Source organism: Nelusetta ayraudi, unplaced genomic scaffold (assembly GCF_046127955.1).
Source record: "Nelusetta ayraudi isolate G7.1 ecotype Tasmania unplaced genomic scaffold, CSIRO-AGI_Nayr_v1 ptg000174l, whole genome shotgun sequence".
NCBI lineage: Eukaryota > Metazoa > Chordata > Actinopteri > Tetraodontiformes > Monacanthidae > Nelusetta > Nelusetta ayraudi.
This window is the reverse complement of record NW_027466223.1, coordinates 26629-49938: the sequence shown is the minus strand read 5'-3', so window position 1 is coordinate 49938 and position 23310 is coordinate 26629. Positions and strand designations below refer to the sequence as shown.

Sequence of the window (23310 nt, the reverse complement as noted above, 5' to 3'; positions counted from 1 at the left end):
GGCGGAAAATACTGACCTTAAGCTCAGATCAAACGTTCCGTGTTTTTGGATTATTGATTGCGACCGCAGTGTGTAGACTTCACAGAGCTTTTTCTATTTTTTTTTTTTTTTTTAATGGAAGAAAAATAAACGATATACCGTGTCAAGCAGGATTTATCTTCACCAATTTGTGTCTCGAGCTTGTCGATGATAAAAAAAAAAAATAAATCAATGAATTTTGCTTCCTCCACCTGTCATAAAATGTCTGCAGAAACATATGTGCATACTACTTTTTTTTTCTTTTAAGAACGGTAGTAACAGTAGTAACATCCAATATTTTATATTTCAAAGATGAATCTGGTCCCTGGAGTGGTTTCGCATCTGAACACTTGAAAATAGTCGTTCAAATAAGAATGACATTAAATTAAGCATTTGAAGGTTTTTGTAAAAAAACACAAACAAAACAAAACAAAAACTATTGATTGATTTGGGGCAAATTAATAAGTATACTGTTGGGCAAGGTCTAATTTCCCGGCCTTGTTTTTGAAACATGTGCGAACATGCAAACAGTGGAGACAGCTCGTCATTGGTCATGTGAGCTGAATGTTTGACGCATATATGTATATTTATGTACGTACCTATATGCTCGCTATTCTTTAATATGTTCTTAAATGGTCTCGCTTTGAAAGTTTGTGCAGCACTTTCTTTTGTCCCGACCTTTGAAGAAAGAGCGTTGAACAGACAGTGCAATGATAAAATAAGGCAATTTCTTGGTACAATTTCTTTCTTCCTTTTGTTGTTTTTGTAACCTTCAGCCCTCCTCTCTGTTCTTTGGACCCCCGCAGGAGACCCCTCCGGTTGCTGAGCAGCAGGCGAACCCTTCGCAAGACAACCACGAGCGCCGGATTTCCCACTCGCTGTACGACAGCATCGACGGCTCCAGCAGCAGCTCGACGCCCCTGCCCAGCATGATGGGACGCATGGGTGAGCACCCTGCACTCTTACCCTACCTAGCCTCTACCCTACCACCCTCCTTGGTACATTTGTCTTCCCTCCCTTTCGCAAGAAGTTCGTTTTTTTTTTGGTGGTTGCTCGCTAAACTTAACTACACGAGTTCACATTACTTTTAAGCAAACTAAAATGACAAAATATATGACTGAACAAAGTTACAAAACATCGCCGAGGCATTTTAAAATGTTTTATAACTTGCACACATAAGTTCCATTAAACAAACAAAATTAGGTATTTCTTTTTCTCTCTTTTTTTTTTTTTAAAGTGCAAACATAGACTGAACTCGAAATGTTGAGGGTAACGTTGGAAGTGTCGATTTCCGTGAATAAACACCAAAGGCTGTTTGCGCAGACCTCGTCACCTTCCTCCGCCTTCGCCCGAGTGCTCTCCCGTGGCTAACGCTAGCCCGTCTCGCGACCGCCTCGGTGAGCAGCCAGTGCCACTCGGCGGTCTCGGCGGTACCGCGACATCATTTGGAGGTGGTCGTCGCCAGTTCCTTCTCTTTCTTGTGCTCAGTTTTTTTTTTTTGCAGGCTAGACACGGCAAAGGCTCATTACTGCCCCCTTAGGTCACGAATAGAAGTGCGCCGGCGAGACAGCTTTTCACTTAAATGAAAATTATCGCCACAATTTAATGTTGTCACACCCTTTAAAAAAAAAAAAAATATATATATATATATATATATGTATGTATGTATGTATGTATGTATATATATATGTATATGTATATATATATGGATGTATATATATATATGTATTTATGTATATATATATATATACATATATATACATATATATATATATATATATATACATATACATATATATATATATAGTTATCTAGCGAATCAGTGTTTGCAAACTGTCATCGAGGCTGCTGAGCCTCACCTCTCTGAGCCTCACCACCGCCTCCACGCTTCATTCATACGCCAATTCTCCCATTTAGCTGCCCTCCCAGGGATTAACGTCATCCCCAATCCCCTCCGCCTTCACTCGTCCGCCGACTGGCTTCAATTGGGTCAATTCCCATTCTGCCCAGTTGACATCAGCGGCTGAGATCTCGTCTCGGCAGGTATATTAGAATTGGCAATTTAATCCCTCGGCCAGTCGCCGCTGTCATCTCAGCATCGACGGCACCGATCACGTACGTACGCGCGCGCGGATGGAAGAAAAGGTGATTGCCTCAGCTTAGGGAGGACGTATTTAATTTTGAAAAAACAAACAAACAAACAAACGACAATAACAACAAATTAATGCTGTGTTTTTCTCTTTCTACACACAATAAAAGATGTTCCAGAATGCACGCATCCGTTATTATACTCGAAAGGAGCTACAAGCAATTTTCCATCATTGTCAGATATAAAGAAATGAAATAAAAAAAAAAATAAAAATAAAAAAAAAGGAAATTTCAGAGTGAAAAGATGCACCTCTGCATTCACACAGGAGGGGCCTGTCTGACAACCCAGTGAAATTATCTAGCGTGGTCGTTGCTCACATTAGCATGCCAGCATGCTTGTGCAATCGACATTCACACTTACGGCACTGTGAAGCTACATCGACACGCCAAAAGATTCACAAAATCTAAAATTTCAGCTTTGGGATTCACCAAACTGGATTAAGAAAAAACATTTTTTCCTGATTAAAACAAATGTTTACGCCCAGTAACTCTCTCATCTCCTCCGCCAATCCCTTCCCCTTCCCCTTCCACTCGCCCACTCAGAAGGAATGGATTTGCAATCCACACTCTCTGCCCTCGCTTCCCACATTCCTCCCTCTGCTGCTCTTTTCTTCCTCCGTCCCGGCCTGGCCGACTTCCCCCCCAGAGTGCTGCCGCTCCGCTCCGCCACTGATCACAGAGGGATCCCCAGGCTGTGTCAGAGGCATCTGATGCTTAATTAAGCCTCCGGATCAATCGGGGGTTCATGGCCTGCCACTCTCTCCACCTCCATCTATTATCCCTCCATCTCACTTTGTCTCATTTGCAACTAGCGCCTCCCTCTTTTTAGTCTTTCTCGCTCGCTCGCTCGCTCTCCATCACGAGTCAAGTGCGCTCAAATTGTTTTACCTCTTATTTACCCCCCCCCCCCCTCCTCGTCTTGCCTTTTCGCGAGGCGTGGCTGCCATCAAAGCGCCATAATCAATGGGAAAAGTTTCCGGAACTTCAAGGGCAAACCGACGCTCGTCTCATCCTCCGGGTTGAGAATCAAATGAGGAGACGTCTCAAGAGTTGGAGGGATGGGGGCGGGTGGTGGTGATGTGGTGGATTTGAAAGCGCTGAGCTTTTGCAGTCGAACTTCTGCTGAGTGTCAGCCCGACGTCTTCAACTCCGTCTTTTTTTTTTTTTATTTCTTTCCTCCGGGCGAGAAATCGTCAACTCCTTCTTTGTTTTGTTTTCTTGAGCTTTCTCTTCCGAGTCTTCCTTTTCTTTTTCTTTTTTCGTTGCCCTGATTAACCTGCCTCCGACTTCCCCGTGGCAGGCTGTCAGCTTTCTCCAAAAAAAGACTCTCTAACTCTGTTGTTTTAGAGCTCCGGTTAATTCTGTATCCATAAGCTGCACGGCACCACCTGAGAAGTAGCGGCGGTGCGCCTGCTGTTCCATCGATTCTATAATGGAAACACTGCACTGGCTCGTGGATAGCAGAACTAGAACCCTGGATGAATGTAATGAGATATGAAGAAGCTAACATTTAAGTGAGGCAGGTTCCAGAGCAGCAGGAGGCTTTGAATGCAATTCATTGTCTCCCCAATGGCAAGGTACTGATGAGTGAAATGGAAAAAAATAACATCAGGCCAATGTCAAATATAAGGACAAATAAGGTGATTATAAATCAAGTAATTAGCCAAACATATGACAATAATTTTAATAATTTCAGGGTAAGTGAAATACCAAATAAAAGCATTTGAACAAATCAACATAGCTAGTGTCGCACGCGTGATTGAAATTAACATTTAAACGTCAGTCTGCAGGGAGAGCTAGCTTCTCCGCCCCAAAGGGGGCAGCAGTGAGAGCCGAGGAGCCTAGGTGAAATTCGCAACAAACTCCAAATCTGAATTTGCCTCCGCAAGATTAAGATCTTTGTTGGGTGATGGACCCTCTGTTTGTCCCCCATTCGTTCTCTCTGCCGGCGAGCATTGACTGTCTTGAGCGTTTTGGTGTCAACTCGGGCCCGAGATTTTTCCATTTGCTCTCGGCTGTATTTCGCAGCAATTGATTGCAGAAAAGCAAGCGGCATCGGCATTCGACGTCGTGCGGCACGCGCGTTTCATCCCGGCAATTTCCACATCGTCGGGGCAGATCTAATTATTTGATTTAGCCGCCGTGTCGTGGTTTCTTTTTTATATATATATATATATATATATATATATATATATATATATATATATATATTTTTTTTTTAACAGCGTTTTCAAACGGAATGAAACTTCTCACCTGCCGCGCGAGTTGTGACAGTCGTTGCGAAGAGGATGGATGCCGAGGAGCGGCCCGACAAGGTCAGGAGGCGCGCGGGCGTCAGGGCTTGACTGACAAGCTGAGACGCGGAGTGTATCAAGACCCGCTCAATTACTGAATCATGAAGGCCGGGCTGTTTGAAAGATGACAGCAGAATCCCCTCAAGAAAAAATAAATAAATAAATAAATAAATAAAACCGCACACAAACGCTGCAATGCATGAAACTACACAGTAGTACGTTTTTTCGAAGGAGCAAATCAAGACGGCGCTCTTGATTTGCTCTCGAAGTCGCTTTTATTTTGCGGGAAACTAACGGGAACGCAGCTGGCGACAGAATGGGTATGTTTTGAATTCGGAAACTGAAACTGAAGTGAAAGAACGACCGAGCTGCTGATCCGTCTTTGTGACGCTTTTGTATTTCGAAATTCCTAGAAAATGGAATTGACTACATCATTTATTCATTTATTTTTGTTGACGTGCAATGTGATCTGTTTTGAAAGGGCCTGTTGTTGTTGCCCGTGTGGAATGACCTGCTGATGCCTTCAGTCGTTTCTGTCGCTGCTTTCCTTTCCCACTCAATGTTGATCCTTCGTGTTTCTCAACTGCTCTGGGAACTTACAGAAATAGATACACTGCGCATCTGTCGTATGGCCCGAGCTGCGTATGCGCACATGTGACTAAAATCCAAACCTACACAATGCACGTGGATCTACGGTAATCCCACGGTTAGGCAAGCATATTGTAAAGCACGCATCTGCAGGAGTCCAGGATGTGGATCTGCTCCGGCTTTAGTGATTTTTTTTTTTTTTTTTTTTATTATCCCGACAGGCGGAATGAGAAAGATGCGAGATCAACTGGGATATGAAACAACAAAGGAATAATGTTAACATTACGGGCCGTATCCCTGCTGTGAGTTCAGTCGGTTACAGACAATCCGGCCCCGGAGCACGTTTCGTACTTGGGGGGTGGGTGGGGGTTTGGGCGCTCGCATGAAGCTCAAATCAAAAACGAAATGAACTGAAATGCAGCGGGAAATTCTGTGCACGTCGGGCCCAGATGCTGCACTGACTGGAGTTGTAAAGGGTGCGGTGAACAAAGTCAAGCGACAAATGGTTCAAATGGTAGGGTATTTACTGGAAACTCTTAATTAGACGGCGAACGCCAGACACGTACTTGTCGCGGACGGCCTCCCTTTCAATGACCAGTGTGTAAAACACGGGGAGGTTCTGGGGGGGGCAGGGGGGGGACCCCTGATGAACCCTTGAAAGACCCCCTGAAAGCCTCAAAGCAATATTTTAAGGGTGCTCTCAAATTTTTTCTAAAAGCTAATAATAATAATAATAATAATAATAATAGTAGTAATATATAGATATTTATTATTGTCACTAATGGTCACTAAAATGTATTCAAGATCACCCTGTCTAATATTTAAAAAAAATGCTATTCACAAAAGGGAAAAGGCAGCAGTGGGTTTACACCTGGCAGTAGAAATGCTAATGTTTGTAGCTCTGATGCAAAGAAGCCACAAAGTTATAATCGGCCGCGGACGACGCCGTTTTACGCACCCGCGCCTTTTCGAGGCTCGGCATGGGAACTCGAGAACCCAGTCCGCCACTCGTCTTTCCGTTGTACCACACGTTGGAGGGCCGCAGTCATTACGCCGGCACACAGAGGTCGGCGCGGAAATGGATCTTTTTTCGCCTCCCGAGTTAAAGAATTCATATCTGACCTTGACGCGGACGTCGAGGGCTCGATATTTCTGCCAGAACAGTTGTTTTCCTGCCGCTCTGCCCGCTTGTCCGCTTTTACCTCAGCTCACCCCCCGCTCCCCCAGCTATTGATTATAAATCAGACCCCCGCCCACCCCAACTCACCACCACCAAACCACCAGCCCCCCCCCCCCCGCCCGCCCGCGCCCGTCTCTCTGAAAAACACAGCGAGACACTGTAGGTTTGGGTACTTAAGAGGCCGGGGGTTGAGGTGCAATTTGATGAATTATAGGAATTACAATCGCCATGGCAACAGCAAAGAGGGGCGCAAAAAAAATAAGGGCGCACAGGTGCTATCAAGCAACTATAGCGCCATCGCATTGATTGCGAGACGAACAGCGCTTTGCTGTTTTCGGGCCTCGTCTTGTTCGGCTCTCCGCGCTTTCTGCTGCGTGCGTGCGTACGTTCGTCTATGGGAGAGAGAGTGCCAGCTCCCGCTTGCTGTATGTGGTACGCCAATCGCTGCTTCGGGGGTGTTGTGGGTGCAAACCCACACGCGGCAGTCGCTGAACTTGGTGGCCGGAGGCTGGATCCAAAAAACACGAGGCGCACACGTTCTGCTCCGATCGGCGTCTGACACTTTTCCTTTTTGTTATTTTACCGCTCTCCCGCTCCCCGCGCCTCGTACGTCAGGGTGAAATCACTTTGCCGGGTGACGAAAGGCCGACAGACGGGAAAGAAAAAGAAAAAGAAAAAAAATAAGGGAACAAAAAGTGAATAAATGGAAATTGTGTGGTGAAGTGGGCTGAGTCCGAGCCCAAGCGAGGGCAGCGTGACGGCACCAGACGGGGCTTGGACACAAAGGTCATTAGGAGCGGGCGCAACTTCTCTTTTCCGGTCCGCCTAATTGAAAAGTGCTGCTGGGTGACGGCTCCTCCACGCTGGGGTGAAAATTAAAGCCCGCGGATCGGCGCTTTTCGGCGGATGTGGCTCCTTTGGCCGCGCGCCCGCGCCGGATCCGGAGCGCTCACGTCCTGGGCTGACGCGGGAAGAGAGCCAGGTCGGGGGAAGGGGGTGGGGGTGGGGGTGGGGGGGGGTGCGACGTTCGGAAGAGAGGGTTGGTGGGTGAGGGGTCACGCTGAGGTCGCTCGCCGAGGTGTTCGCAGAAAGTCATGTTGCACGCCGCTAAATACTAAAGACACTCGTGGAAATTGAGCATTTGGAAGACAACGAAATAACACTGACCGAAACCCCAAAAAAAAAAAAAAAAAAAATCAGGCCGATACCAGAATGCTAACTATACTTGCACAATAACGTTGACATTTTTTGTTAAACTCCAACACGATTACAGTTGTCCATAGTCTCTGACAACTACAATTGTTCAGTGTCATCATTCAAAGTGTTTTTGTAATGTAAATCGGTGATGCATTTTTAAAGTTGCCATGCCCTCAATAATACCCCTTGCACCGATGAAGCAGCTTAAGACGGCTGCTGATTGCGCTGTAGCTAATTGAAGCAATGTATAAATGTGATCGACGCGGGGATCGTCCAATCGCCTTCAAATGGTCCCGCCCCCTTCAACGCTTTCCGCCATCTATTTCCATGGATACATGGAAGACATTGAGAATACGCCGGCACCGTCCTGTCTTGCCCGCCAGGTTAACGAAGCGCTGGAAATGTAAGGACACCAATATGCCACGCTAGCTGTCACGCGCGGGACAGCCCTCCCCCTAATGTTTTAAATGCGACTTCCCCGGACGGGACCCCTCCGTCCCCTCCGTCCCCTCGCCTCTCTGACATTTCACGGTCAGCACACTCGTCCTTCCTGTCTTCTCGGCCGTCATTGCAGGGAGATGAGGCAGAGTGACCTCCTTTAATTCGCTGAGCACTCTGCCTCCGAGTGCTATTAGCATGCCCGAGTCGGGGAAATGACACAAATGTAAATGGTATTAACTTTGAACTTTCTCTTTTTACTTGCGCTTCGCTGCGCCGTGGTGCCCGCCGCCAAAAAAAAAAGAAGGTCTTCCTCACAAAAGCCTTCCCCCTAGATTTGCACAGTGCCTCATTGTGTTTGGAAGTAATGTACAGAACACGTAGCGTGAGCTGCGTTACCATTACCCCTAGAATTGCGCAAAACCTAAATATCGCAATAAAAAAACTGGCAATTAAACGAAACTCAACTTCGGAAAACCTCTCAGATATCGCTAAAAGGTTTTTTCCGCTCTCGTGAGGTGGTTTTTCAGACGTTCTTGTAGAGGTATATCGCAAAAGTGTTATGGAAACACTTTTTTCGCGATCACATTCAATGCAAACACCTGCACATTGCAATCGTACTTTGTTGAAATGTAAGAAATGTCGCTTTTATTTTGCGAAAAACTGCAATGGAACCGCAGCTATTGCTACCTGCGCTTGATATTTCAGTCAGTTACCAATGACATGACGGTACATAAACAACATCAGCTCTTTAAATCTGATCATTAATTGAGTTCTTAAGGGAAAAAAACAAACAAAGTTTCGCTAAAGTTTAAATGGCAAAAATACCACCTGTGTGTTCCAGCGTGTCTGAAAGTGGGATAGCGATCTCCTTCAGCAGCTTGTATTTTGAAGGTGCAGTCAAGGAGCAGATTGATTCACATTTACGTGTCACGGTCCTCCCACACAGCCGTTTTCACTTGTCTAATTAGACCCAGTTCGCTCTTTGTGTGGGCGAGACAGACTGCGTTTGATCCCGACGAGTCAAAGATGAGAAAGCTGCTTTCTGCCGATCACGTCGGGCATTTCGGTTCATTCGGTGCTGCGTGATTTAAATTTAGCTCGAGGAGAAACCCAAAGGGAAACAAAGGCAGGAGCTGTCGCATTAAAACATTTCAAACTTCACCTCCGTCATGGTTTTTAGCGCCGATGTTTTCAGCTTCTGAACTTAAAGTGGGTGCGCCGGAGACGACGTCTTGGTTGTAGATGAAGCGCTGCATGAAGACATTTGTCAGAATCAGCGGTATGCAGTGCCGACGGTCTGATTTGGCTGCGCAGAATGTGCTGCCTGGGTCAGACACACTAAGCGCACACCAACAGACAATTGTGCAAGATATGTAAAGAAACATCAACTTGCGGAATGTGTTTGCGTACTTTTATTTGCTATTTAATAAGTGTTGCATTTGTTTGGAATAAGAATACCATCAACTAACATGTTGATAATCACCACCACCATTTCTCTGTTTGGCTGTGAAGCTATACTTGATGTACGCTGCATCATCAAAGTGATTTTAAAATATTCATATTTCGAGAGACAACATTGGCCATTTGCGTGTTTTGCAGGACACGGAGTTCAATTTATATTTACGATACATGATAGAAAGTGGGCGAGCGTTTTTTTGGGTTTTTTTTTGTCAAATAAATTTGAGTGCTGTGGTATAAATTTCGGTTCGTGACTTCATAAGTAAAAAAAAAAAAAACATGGGTCCTGAGACTCCACCAGTTGAGAACCACTGGTCTAGCGGACCTTGACCAACGTGCCTGAAACAAAAGAGTCGAAACCAGAAAGTGCTACGCGACAGCAGAACACAGTTTTTCCCTCTTTGTCCAACGCAAATGATCACATTGCAGGTTCCAACAAGCCGCGTCTTGGAGAAAGAAAAAAAAAAAAAAAAATCGCTGGCGGTTTCTCCCGCCGTGCATCATTGTTTGGTTCTAATCAGCGTACGCTCACGATGATTAGCGGCGGCGATCCATGCGGCGGCTTTACGGTGGCGGCCGCGCTGATCTACTAACGATCTCCCCTCCAAGTCTGATCAATAGGCCACAGTGTCACTGGAGGAGGGAGGACAGGGACAGGGGCCGGCTGTGTGTGCGTGTGTGTGTACATGTGTGTGCGCGTGTGTTTGTGTGTGTGTACATGTGTGTACGTGTGTTGTGTGCGAGTGCGTGTGTGTGCGTGCGCGTTTGTGTGTACATGGGTGTGTGTATGTGTATGCAAGTGCGTGTGTGTGTGTGTGTGTGTGTGTGTGTGTGTGTGTGTGTGCGCACCAGCTTGTGCCGCACAGACGTGGTTGTATGCGCGTGCATGTGTGCATTTGTGTGTGTGTGAGCATGCATATGTGTGTGTTTGTGCGTATATGGATATGTGTGTGTGTGTGTGTGTGTGTGTGTGTGTGTGATGGACAGAGGGAGTGCAGACGCTGAGAGAGGGAAGATGGAGTGGGGTCATCAGCGTGACCTCTCGCCCCACGGCTCAATGTTTTAGCCCACGACGGCTGCCGACCGATGGGGTGGAAGGGGGATGGGAGGGGGGGGCGAGGATGCCGGAGCTCTGATCCGTTCAGACGGATGCGGCCAGGTGGCCCCCCCCGGAACCGCGGCGCTCATCCGTCTCTGTCCTCCACCTCCCTCTCCCCAACCCTCGGTGCTGGAGGCGGGAGCAGCATATCGTGGTAACAGCTTCCAATTGCGGTGGAAACATCCTGGCTGGAGGTGGTGGTGGTGGTGGTGGGGGGGGAATCAGTGAAACAGGAAGCGGGGAGAAAATCCCATTTTAACGCCTCTGGAAATTCTTCCATTTTCTCCTTGTCGCGACCGCTGCCCCTCAAAAGTGTGGGGTCACGAGGTCGCAAGAACATTACCGGCGCAGGGAAATCAGCCAGGATGTGTTGAACGCATTACGGGATGGCTTTGGCCCGGCGTTGCCTTGAATGTCGAACTGAATGTGATTTTAGAAGAGAACGAATGTCGAGTGCAGCCAGAAGTTAAATGCTTTAATAAAAAAAAATTAAACGTTTCTCAAGCAAAGCTTTTGCATTGCAATCGCACTTTGTTGCGTTAACGCTAAACCACAGAAGGGTCAACAGAGCATCATGGTTTGTATGTTAGGCTCTTTGAAACAGCCTGCTTTTCGTGCGTTCACGCAGAATTTTGCACGCTTGGAATTCTCTCAATCACTTGTAATTATTAGACGTTGGCAAAATGGTTTCCACGAAGCTCCGAAATGTTCCCGCACTCGTTCCAGCGCATCTCGAGCGATCGTCATTTCACAAAGCTGCCCAGAAACGGAGTTCAATGCCGCGGAGGGAGTCGGTGACCCCAAACGCTTGCGTTAGGTAGTGGCGTACCTCGCATACAGTCAAAGAAAAAATAATGGCTTCTTCAAACATCCAGAATTACAGCCTATATAATCACTTTGACCGAAACGTATTTTAGGTGAGAGCTGTAATTGCCGCCGCCGCTGCGCTCCGCTCGCCTGCGTGGGCGGTAAAAAAAACCAACCCAGAACTGTTTATTTTTAATCTCCAATTACGAAAGAATCTATCAAAGGAGGGGCACATTCGTGAAAGTTCGTGTTCGGGTTCAATTCGCGCCTGTTTAAACCTAATAATTTACTCCCACTGTACTGTTTGTGAAGGCCCGAGCTACAGTTGAAACTCTCTTTCCCAACTTTCTCCACTTCTGCCCAAAAGCAACAAGACAGTGGATAAAGACAATTTGTGCGCGTAGTGTGAATGAAGTGAAGTTGGTGGGTTCCAATCATTTTTAAACACACCAAACTTTCCTTCGGTTCCTTTTTGGAGAAAGTTAACGCTTGTGCGTGTCCCCACTGTACCTTGAGCGTTTTTTTTTTCCAAGTGGGAAGACTCGCACCTTCCCGGCAAAGAGGCTCTCGGTGTCGCTGATGCAACCTGGAGGTAACTCCACCGCCAAGTCGTGAAAAGCAGAGTTAAAGCTGCTCCCAGCGTGCGCGCAGAAATTATTTTTTTTCTTCATCTTCCTCTTCCTCTTCCTCTTCCTCTTCCTCTCTTTTCCCGCTCGGGGAATCTTCCGAGTTTAAAATGTGTGGCGTCACAGTAGCCAAGCACGCACTTTCAGACTTTCAGAGTAAAACTTTACTGGAATACTCACTTTGGCAGCCGGCAAACACGACTTTCCAACGAGAGCTTCAGACGCCGCAGGAGTTGCCCTTGATGCTGCGACGGTAGCTTCTGGGGGTTTCGCGCCTCCGTTCAGAGACGCTCTCGGGCTGCTCCTATCAAACAAATTCTCACGACTTCTTGCCTATTTTTGGGCCACGGCGGCTGCCAGCCGAGCCTCCGCTCTCCTCTCCGCTGCGGAAAACAATGGGTAATAATAAGCGTGTCTCATGAAAGAAGAAGCCGCGGCAACACCTGTATTTTCGATAAATAATGCATCATTTTCAAAGGGGTGTAGACGGAGACAGTTTTGTGTGGATGTAAAAATAAAACAAAAAAAAAAACAAGCGGGGATCTGAACTTTTCGGATCGTTCTTTGTCTCCGCGCTGGTTCGAGCAGCCGCTGTGGACATGTGCAACGTCGTTTCAAAAGGGGCGTAAAAGTGGAACGCAATGCTTTTTTGCGGCATGCAACTTTTGAAAGACGTCTCACAACTTTCAGCATACCCTGCCAAGACAACGCCCGCGTTACGCGCCTGTCAGAAAGTGAAGACACCACCTTGGAATTGTGTCTACAAAGTCCTAACGAGCTGCCACGTCGTCCTGCACGATGATTCTGCCAGAATCTGCATTTTTGACAGTGTCTTTCGCTCCCCCACCCTCCCCGTCCCTCTCCCTACCTTACCAGTGAATTACAGTGGCCGGCGGGTAAAGGTGAAGCTTGTATAATTTGGAGATTTTGAGAGGAAACAAGCGACATCAAGTGGTTGCATTTTACATGGCAGCGCTCTTTCTCCCCCTGCCTCTCCCGAGCTTGCCAGCGAACTGCGGCGGCCTGTGCACACAAACCTGGATACGTTGTCCACCTTCTTCTTCTTTGTTGGTTTATTTGAGGACGCTAGCGCTCACCCTAAATACAAAACGCGCTGTCAGGCAGATGGATTGTCCACTCCAGGCTTCCTTAGAAATATAGTGGCACAAGACGGCAGCTAACTAGGAGCAAGAGCCTTATTGATCTATGAGTATTCTTATGTACAAACAACAACCATTCTAAGGGTAGGAAAACCAAATGACTTATTGTACTGCGAGTACGCACTTTTATTAAATGGTAAATCAGGCCAAATTTTACACACTGGACCTTTGAAGCAACTCAGGTGCAGCACGAAAGGAGTCGTTCATTTTGTAACCGGACTTTCCAGTGACGCTAATGAGTCACGTGATGTTTCCCATCCTGGTGGAAACCCGGCCCGGCAGCTGACCACCCTCTGTGTTCAGACCCCTCGACTGGGCACTCCGGGGGAGGGCGACGGCTCAGGAAACCCGGAGCTCCGTTCTAACTGGCGTCCCGAGATTTCCTCGCCGTCGTGCCCGGCCGCTGATTTACGGGCGCGGGAGGAATTCAATTACCCGCGGCTCTCCGTCACGCCAACACCCCCCACCCCCAGTGAGAAATGGCCTCCATTCCACCTGTACATCGTTGGCAGCCGCTTGAGCTGGCTCGGACGAGCGGCCAATGGACGGGGTAGCGGGGGAGGGGGCAGAAGAATCAATTAATGTCCAACGCCGCCGCCTCCGTCAGTCCAAGTTTGGTCTCGTTTCTCCGCTTTGATAAACGCCAAACATGTTAAACAATCCGGGAGTGTCGCGTCCATACATCACTCCCGCTGGAGTTTATTTAGTCTTTCAAACCTGTTTTCACATCTGCTGTAATAAATCTATTTGTCACATGCCACTGATAAGGCTTTGTGTACGTTCCTCCGACTTCTTCTTCTTCTTCTTTTTTTTTTTTTTTTTTTGTTGGGCCGAGGCTGAACTTGCTTTGCCTTCCCTCCTCCGCACAGCTGTTTTCTATCACACACACCCCTCCGTCTCGGCGGCAGCCCGGCTCTCCCCGCTCTCTCCAGCGTCGCGTTGATTGCACCTCAGATTTACTCCAACAATATTGTTATTATTCGTCCAGCACCGAGTTCAATTAAACGCTCCCCGTGATTCATGTTGGGTCCCCGCCAGGGTAAATATTGCTGCCCGCTGTTAGCGATTACACACAATGGTTTCCCCGAGCTTTCAGATTTATCAAAAAAAAAAAAAAAAAAATGTAATGCTTTCTGATAATGGAAACAAAAGCAAAGACCAGGAAGTTCACTAGTTCGGTAGAACCCCATTCGCGTAATAGGATGCAGGTGCGGATTGCAAAGATTTTGATGGTTTTTGGAACGTGACTCAGTTGTCATCATCTGTTGTTTGCGCGCTTCCTGTTTTATTTTAATAGTCTTGTCTCCCTCCACCCCAACCCCGTGCTTTACATCCTGTTTCAGTTTTCCCGCCTTTTTTTTTGTCTCCCCTTGATGTTTGGATCTTTGCCACCTGTGTCTCGTTGTCAGCGGTCCTGCCCTTGATTGCTCACACCTGTGTTCTCCTGCCCTCTTGTATGAAAGGTCCTTGTCTCTCTTGGTCGGCTCAGTGTTTGTTCTTCATGGAGGTTTCAGGTCTGTTGGTTTCGTAAGTTCTCGCCGTGTGTTGCTTGTCCCGCCTTGTCTGGTTTCTGTTGCCAAGTCTCCCGTTTTTCTGCGGACATCCCCGTTCTTAGTCTTCTTTATCATTTGAAACAAATGGTTTTCTCATTTCTCGCAAAGCTGTCTGCGCTCTGGGCCCTCGCCTCCGCCACACCGCCACATGCAGCATCTGCGCCGTAATGCCGCTCCTCCCACCGTCCGTCAGTCGTCTCCTCTCGCTGTCCACGGCAGCACGCTCGCTCGATTGACTTTGACTCCTGATGGCAGGAGAGGAGCGATTCAAAGAAGTTCTCAGCGGGGAGGAGCCAGCCGGGACAGAATACAGATCAGGGCCCGAGGCTCCTTCATTTCTCGCATTTGCCCTTGGAGCCGATGAGCGATTAAAAAAAAAAAAACTAAATTAAATCATTGTGGGAATAACATGTTGTCCGGATGTTTACACATGGACTGCATGTTATAGTGCGTAGGCTGTAGGAGTGATAATAGTGGGATTTATGTTACCGAACATTATAAACGCTATCCAACTGCTGTGAGACATTAACCGCATGTCACAAAACATAAAATGAACAAAAACAGTAGAAATTGGTTTGACTGTTCCAGTTTTGCCTTCTTCGGTGCCGCATGCTTTTTAACTTAATGTGTCTCTACTGTAATTGGATGTTTTTGCTTTTTTTCTGGATCTCACTTTCCCCATCTCAGATATAGTTACGTAGTGTCATCATTACTACTACTACTATTATTGCTATTATTATAATTGGTTATTTGATGTATTTTACATTTGCTTTATTTCATTTAATCATTTTTCTGTACCTTACATCAGGTGTGGTAGTATTGGATAGAACTTCATTGATCCCAAATTGGGAAAATACACGATGGCGGCCCGAAAAAACAATATACAAACAATACGAAATACAAAAAAATAAACTATACAATACTTACAGTAGTTACAGCGATTACAAGAAACATTTAAGTTGAGCTATATACGGCGAACAAACAAGAGCAGATGTGCAACAGACAGTCAATCGTGCAATATTAATTCATTATTTCTTTAAATGACTGGCGGATGAAGGTGAGCTCATGGTTTAAGCCTTTCTGGTTTCCGACCTCACCTGGCGCATTACCGCCATCTCTCCTTCTATCAAAGGTCACGGAAAAAAAAAAAGTTAAGAAATTCGTCAGATTCAGCGCCCGATCCGTCTTTCCCTCTGCTCCCAGGCAACTTCCAGCTCTCCCCGACCGTCAACATGCCGCAGGACGACATCGTGATCATCGCCGACGACCGGCCGCCGCTGTTTCCCGCCGACCTCTCCGACCGCTCGTCCTCCAGCTCCCACGACGACCTGGGCTTCGACGGCGACCACCCAATGTCCTGGATCCACGAGGTCCCGGATCAGAACGAGTGGTGAGCGTGTTGCTCCCCCTTTTTGTGGCAGAGTTGCGTGAATTATTGATGAATGGACCGGCTGCAGATTTAGGTTACTGTGTGTTTGTTTATAAAAGCACAAATTTACTATTAATGAGACCTAATAATTTCCAGTAAACTAAAAATAGAGAAATAAGGCGGTGAAAATCATTGAAATATGGGAAACTTGCAGCACTGATTTAAATGTATTTATTTTATTTTTCTTTTCTTTTTTTCGTAATTGCATCTGCAGTTGTGTAAGACCACAATTGTGTTAAATAATGCATGGCCGAGCAGCAGTCAAGGGGGAAAAAAAACAAACTCCTAGGAAGCCAAACAATAGCGCCACCTCTGGCTGTGCGACCACCCGTGGGGATTTGGGCACCGGGCGCCGGTCGGGAGTCTGCAGGCTGTCTGAAATGGCCTCATAATCAAATGTCCAATCTTGACTCATCAACCCCGGCAAAGGAACAGGTCTCTATGGAGACTTAAATCAAACAGAGGAGGAGGCCGACTGAGAGAAAGATAACGGCTGAGCTGACGACACCGTCTGGGATGTCTGGTTTTGTTTTACCAAAGAAAAGAGAGTAGTCGCAGTATTCAGACGGGGTGCGTTTCAAGTCAAGTTTTGGAAATGGGCCCTTTGTGACGTCACAGAGGGCTCTCACGTTGCCCTTTGCAGGTTGCTGACAACCCCCCCCCCCCCCCCCCCCCCCCCCCCCCCAGTACGATGTCGCCTCTGTTTTCTGAGACAGTGTTGCTCATATAGACTTCAAAACAACAACAATGCGCACATCAACGATGGTGTGCGGCTGCATCGTCAATCTGTGACGCCGTTGTTTTCGGTTGTTTTTTTTCCCCCCCTAAATTTCAGACGTTCTGTGGATAACAACACATTTGTAGCTTAGCAAAGTATTTCAGAAAAGGAACGGAATCGTGACTTGATAAAGTAATTAAAAAAAGTAATCCCGTTACTTTACTCCGTTACTCAAAAGTATCTTAATTACAGTAGTGGATTACTTAGTCATAGGTTACTCACCAGCACTGCTCATTGTTGCTTCCTCCTTTTTTATATTTTCCAAGGCAACATGCCGGCCTCTGAGAATAGACACAGTTTTTCCTTTTTTTTTTTTTTTTTCTATTTTCTACTATTTTTATTTTTTCCTCCCCGGAGATAAACACTCTCCGTGTCTCGCTCTTGGTGTTTTCACTCTCATTCTCATTTATTATGAATTAATAGATTTCCCTGGCACGGCTGTGGCTCGTGTGATGTCAGGGTTTGTTTTTTGTTTTTTTTCTCCCCCTCTCTCTCTCTCTCTCTCTCTCTCTCTCACTCTCTCGCTCTCGCCTGAATGGATTAGGTCTGCCATGTATGGCTGAACCACGTTCTCACACACACACACACACACACACACACAGAGGCACATATGATCGTGCATGTGCGTTGCACGTGCAGACCCAGGCTGAAGCGTGCTACATGCTACCGCCTTGGGTTATAGTGAATAATTCATGTCTTCAAAGTCACACACGCACAAACACACGCAGACACACACACACATATGAGCAGATGTGTCACACACACTTTCTATTTCACTGGAACACTCACAGCTGCTTGAATGCGCCGACTGCGTATCCTCGCCATGACTGTCTTGCACTGTTTCTCATTTTCCTCGTCTGCGCCCCCCCCCCCTACACCTCAGCCTCCCCTAATTCCGTGCACATTGCGCCGGTGGTGGAGGTGTCGGGGTGGTGGGGGTTAGGGGGGGGGTCACTCACACGCCAATGTATCGGCGCTGTTACTTTTTAATTAAAGCCCCTTGCAACAGTACAGCGAGGAAGCCCCCCCCCCCCCGTGTGCACGCTGAATATGCATTGTACAGAGCTGTGACAGTCTCACCTCTGGCCGCGGGCATTATTCAGTGCTATTCGCTCGGGTGTGAGGGTGGTGGTGGGAGGAGGGGAGGGGGAGGGGGGTGCCACACACCTGCAGTGAATGTACAAAGCACAAAAGTGGCTGGTTAGCTTGTTAAAAAAAAAAAAAAAAAAAAGGGAGGGGAAAAAAAATCATTGCCATTTAGGAGGCTTTTCTCCCGTTTGTCCATTTTCTTTGCTTTTTTTCCCGCCCGGTAGAATTTTAATGAAATCAGATTACCTCCTGACATTTTTTCTTTTCTTTTTTTTTTTTTTTTTTTAAATTTCATTATTTTATTTTGGCTGCACCCCATGCTTTTGTTCAGCGCAGAATAGCCAGCCGCTTGCTCGGCTAGCTTGAGTCTGTAGGGCTGATCTAGGGTTCCATGGGAAGATGAAGGAAATTATTGAAAAAAAAATACTTGAACCAGAAATACATTTGTGTTATTTTAGTTTACTTCATTTGTGTCGTTTGACATTTTGGCCAAAATTCTGGATTATTCAACTTGATCGCCACTAGCGATAACATGCTAATGTCTTGTTCCGTACGCGTGCGCGTAAATCGCTCATGTCAAGAGTCCAAGAGCTCACGTTTGAAGTTGCTTGTTTTTAACCGCACTCGGCCGCGGTTCTTTTAAAACCCCTCCAGCCGACGACGCGCTGAATCCAGCCAGATGTGAAGCGTCGGCTGCGTCGCTTTGAAGTGATGGGTTACGGCCCGTACAGTGCAGCGTGTTCCAGGGTGGTGATGGAAGCGAGCGCGCGTCTTCTCTCAGGTGTCGCCGAGTAAATAAAGGTTGTGAATTATTGCTCTGCATATCTGCGCGGAGGGTTCGGTCTTGACTTGTCACCATAATTCTCCCTCGCGGTATCCGACTCCCCCGCCTCGTTAGTCTGGAACTAAAGGCAAACAGGAAGGATCGCACCGGGATGATTTACAGAGGCACAGATAAGGTTTGATTTAATGGGCTGCGGAGCGTTCGTCTGGATGAATGGGAGACGAGCCGTCTTTTGTAACAGGGATGGAATGCGGACGGTTGTCAAGATGCGCAAAATTAGTATACCGTTATCTGCGCTAGGAAACGCCAGGTCGTTCGTCTGAGACCGCGGAAGGAATGTGACGGGGCTGCAGCTCGCTTTCGTCAAGCGCAGCTCAAGGAAAGGAAGTTGGTGCCTTTTGAAAAGGTTCCCGAGCTCCCCCGTCTTCACATGGAAGAAATCAGACACGGGGCCATATTATTCCAAAAGGGGAAATAAAGGGAAAAGATGATGACGCAAGCTAACAGTGGCTGCGTTTCCATTATAGTTTTTCGCGAAAAAAAAGCAAAAAAAAAAACAATATTTCTAAAATTTCAACTAAGTGCATTTGCGATTTGCAGGTGTTTCCGTTGAATGGTGTGAAGCGCATAAAGCGTAACTGGTTGGCTAAGTTTGGCCAAAGTTTATTTTAATACTGAGTGGAAAAAGAAAAAGTCAGACATTCTTTGCAGGTAGTTAAGACAATTTAAAGTTTAGCCCGCCGCACATTGACATCTCTCTGAGTAAAGTGGGCCAGGATTGATCTGAGAGCGAGCGCTACTGTTCTTTCTCCTTCAGCAGCACTTTATCTCCCCTAATCCCAAACAAAGCGTTTTCGCTTGCATACAAAAACAGCAGATGGAGGGCATCGCGTATTCCAAGGCGGCGCCGGCGGGGAGAAAGAGCTGAGGGGCGTCGGCGGCCTTCTTGGGTTTTTTTTTTTTTTTTTTTTACGAAGGGTTACGCAACGTCCCTTGATTCCAGCGGCTAACGGCTACCAGCGAGCGTATTGCTCAGTCAAGACTTTGCTGACGTTCCCTCTTGATGTGTGCGTGGTGGTTTTTAATGAAGGCCCTGTGCAGTTTGAACCAAGCAGCAACGTGCAGTTTGCATGCTCTTCTGAAAAGCTACCAATGATTTTAAGGTCCAGTGTGCGACGGCATGGAGCCTTTTATTGATTTGTTTAAGCAAGTTATCTTAAATGTTAAGTTTTATTTTGGAGTGTCAAGTTTTTTCAAGTTTTCAAGCTTTCCTGAATGTTAAATGCAAACAGTGTTTCAACACTGGAACAATTTGAAATGAGAAATGAACATTAGTCAAGCATCTTTTACAACTCACAGTTTGCTAGCTGAATTAAAGCTCTTCACGAAGTTAAGCTCACTCAGCTATGTAAAAAGTAACATGTTCAGTTAGATAAGCTACGTCTAACAAGATGTACAAATATATAACTGTTTGTATTTCCACTAAGAGTGAGTTCACCGCCAATGCAAACCATTAGCGCAGCAAGTATTTGGACCCGTTTGGGCTTTACTGATTTTACCGTGACATCGCAGCGTGTATGAATAAGGAAGAAGGATGGTGTCCTTCTCCGTCTTTGTAAAATGTCACAAGTGGAAAATTCATTTCCCACGCAAGACGGAGAAAAGCTCCACACACACACACACGGGCGCGCGCACGCTTCCCTCCCGTGGTGTTTAAACACCTATTGGCAGGTAAACAAAGTCACAAATTAACATATAAAGTGGAAAAGGTCTGCGTCAACGTGAACAAACAAACTTCTGTGCTAACATTGCAAGCAGTCCCAACTCTGCTCGACTCCAAACTCCTTTTTTTTTTTTTTTTTTTGCTCCCTCTTTCGTTTTAATCAATGCTAAGGCCAATAAGAATCAAGTGTTCTATAAAGGACAGATTATAATTTACCCATCAAAACTGCAGGTTGAAAACGGTTTTATTTTGGGGTTTCCAGTCATTTTAATGGATATTGTTGTATTGTTATATCATAGTATTATTATAATTCTTAATACAGTGAACTCACGGTTCGACAAGCGCCGTTGGAAGCCTCTGTTTTTTGTCATGCTCACCCTGTGCGCTCATCCATTGCTTTTTGTGTGTGTATGTGCCTGTGCGTTTGTGTGCATGCGTGTGTTGGTTGTTTTTAAACCGTAAATTTTCGAAAACGCTGTCGAAAAAAAGTCAACACGTTTTCACGAAGCCGTCTTCAAAAATTTCACGTTTACACGAAGACGCTCGGAAAAAAAAACAAAACAACCACCTGAAAACGACGTAGTACCTATGCCAGGCCTGGTGTGGCGCCGCAAGCGCACGCCCTCTGGACGCGGTTAGAAGAAGAACACCTGAAGCGCGGTATGTTTGAAGAAGTAGCAGCTCGCTAACAACATTAGCACCACTGCGAAACTAATACCCTTAATCAAAACGTATCCACCGTCAGCAGCGTTTTCGAAAATGTGCAGTTTCGGTCTGTGCGGTTTCAGTAAAAACGCCGGCATCGTGTAAACGCAAGGCCGAACCGACGAAATATTCCAGCGTTTTCAGAGGAACCCGCCTTCGTGTTACCCGGCGGGCCTTAAATCGGAGGGACGCCAAAAAAAAAAAAAAAAAAAAAAAAAAGTAAACAGGTCACACCAACACTCGCACACTCGCTTGCCACACGAAACCAAAAGGTCCCCGTCCACTCGGTCCCTGTCAGCCGCACTCGTTTAGCAAGCCAGACTGCGGGAGTCGGAGCGGTAAAACTCAATTAACGTGTCGGCGCAGCAGGCAGGGAGTGAATGAAGAGGTCCACGCAGGAGTCGGCTGATGGACAAAGAGGTCTTAATTGATCCCGTTCTCTCTCTCGCTCGCCTCTCTCTGCAACCTTGTCACCGGAGGGATTACAGCGTGGCAGGTGCAGCTGCTCCCCTTTGCCTGTCTGAATGGGAACTCTTTTAATATTATTATCTATTATTGCCTATAAAAATAACCCAGTCAGGGTGTTTTATGGGAGTAATAAGGCAGGAATTAAAAGTGCTAATCTTAGACATTTATTATAGCACGTTCACATGTTTTAAAAAGTGTTTCGCTTTTATTATCTGCAATAAGTAATTATGTTAACGATCCTGAGTTCACGCAGGGACATTTGCGCCGCTATATTTTTTTTTGTTTTATTTTATTTTTATATTTTCTTATTTTTGTCTTGCAACGATTGATCAGGGCTCTGAGAACCGCAGCCCTGCTATGCAACCAGGACCCCCCCTTCCCCCCCACACACTGTCTCGGTCTCACCGAGGCATTGAAATGTATGAGCTGAGCCCCTTCAAGTCGATCAAACGGAGCTGCACCTTTCAGCGGAGCGGAGGGAGCTGGCAAAGAAGATGGGGTGGAGATGTGGGGGGGGGGGCTGGAAGGGGGCGGTGTGAGAGAAATGACATTAGTCACCAGAGTAAATTGCGAGTACAGAGGGCTTTTAGCAGCCACCACTTAGCGGCAAAAGGCTGATACGCAGTTTGACACATTTAACTTCCTGCGAGGGGAGACGGAGACAGGAACAAGTTGATGTAAAATTCAAGTTAAAGCTGTGGATTTGCCCGTGAGCAATCCCCGGCGCTTGTTAATTTTAGATGATGGCAGGACTTGATGGGAAAGGGAAGCATCTGCTCGGCATGGCGGAAATTGCTTTTAAACACTGTGCAGAAGGAGCAGAGATTATGGAACGTATTATCCAAATGGTCCGGGTCCACTGTTAAAAGTAGGCCAGGGGCGCGCGCGCGCGCGGGATGGAGGGTCTCGGGCAGGAATTGCGCAACTTCACAGATTAGCTCCCTCAGAAGGGAGGTCGCGACGGCCCCAACCCGCTCTCTTATTTCCATCCTTCCCAGTGAATAAGTCAGTGTTCAGCCGCGACCAGTAGCGGTCCGTCTCGTCTTTGAAAGCGGCAGGCTGGCTAAACCTTCAAGAGGCATTTGGATCACAGCAAAGAGACTTTGAAAGCGCTATCCTATTACAAGCATTCCTAAGGGGGAGAATTAATTACTGGTTGAAAGTGAATACAAGATTTGTAATCTAGTTCTTTTTTTTTTTTTTCTGTCTCTCTCTCTCTCCGTTGGACTGCAGATGTTTGCTTGGCTGTTTGAAGATCAAAGAGGCAGTAGTTGCTCGGTCATCCCCGTACAACAGCAGGGAAACGCAGTCACTGCGTTTGTCTCGCTTGGAATTCGTTCATTGTTTTCAAGGCCCGCTGTGCAATATTTGGCTTGATTTATGATTTTAATATCGGTGAAACTTGACATACTTGCTCCCAGTTGGCTGCCATCTTGCGCTGCCATATTTCCAAGGAAGTCTGGCGTGGACAATCCATCTGCTTGAAGGTGGCATCCAGGTTTGGGTGCGCAGGGCCACCGTAGTTCACTGGCAAGCTCGGCGGGAGAGGGAGGGACGGCGAAAGACGCTTCAATCTGAAATGAAACCACACGATGTCGCCGTTTCCTCTTCGAAATCTCCAAGTACTACACGCTTAACCTTTAACAACAAAAAAAAAGAAAACAAACGAACATATCTACAATCACATTATTCAGTCAGGCTGACACACCCCGATTGTGTTTTTTTACAAGAAGGTGCATTTGCCACATGTGCACACCACTGTGGG

The 23310-nt window shown here is 46.6% G+C and overlaps 1 protein-coding gene across 1 annotated transcript in view; it reads left to right on the top strand.

Moving 5' to 3' along the window:
• The window catches only part of LOC142880891 (partitioning defective 3 homolog), a 230543-nt gene that overhangs the window by 188925 nt on the left and 18308 nt on the right, over positions 1-23310 (top strand). The window contains exons 15-16 of the mRNA XM_076014870.1: positions 825-963; positions 15773-15959. Of these exons, the coding sequence (XP_075870985.1) occupies positions 825-963; positions 15773-15959 (326 nt within the window). The remainder of the gene's footprint in view (positions 1-824; positions 964-15772; positions 15960-23310) is intronic.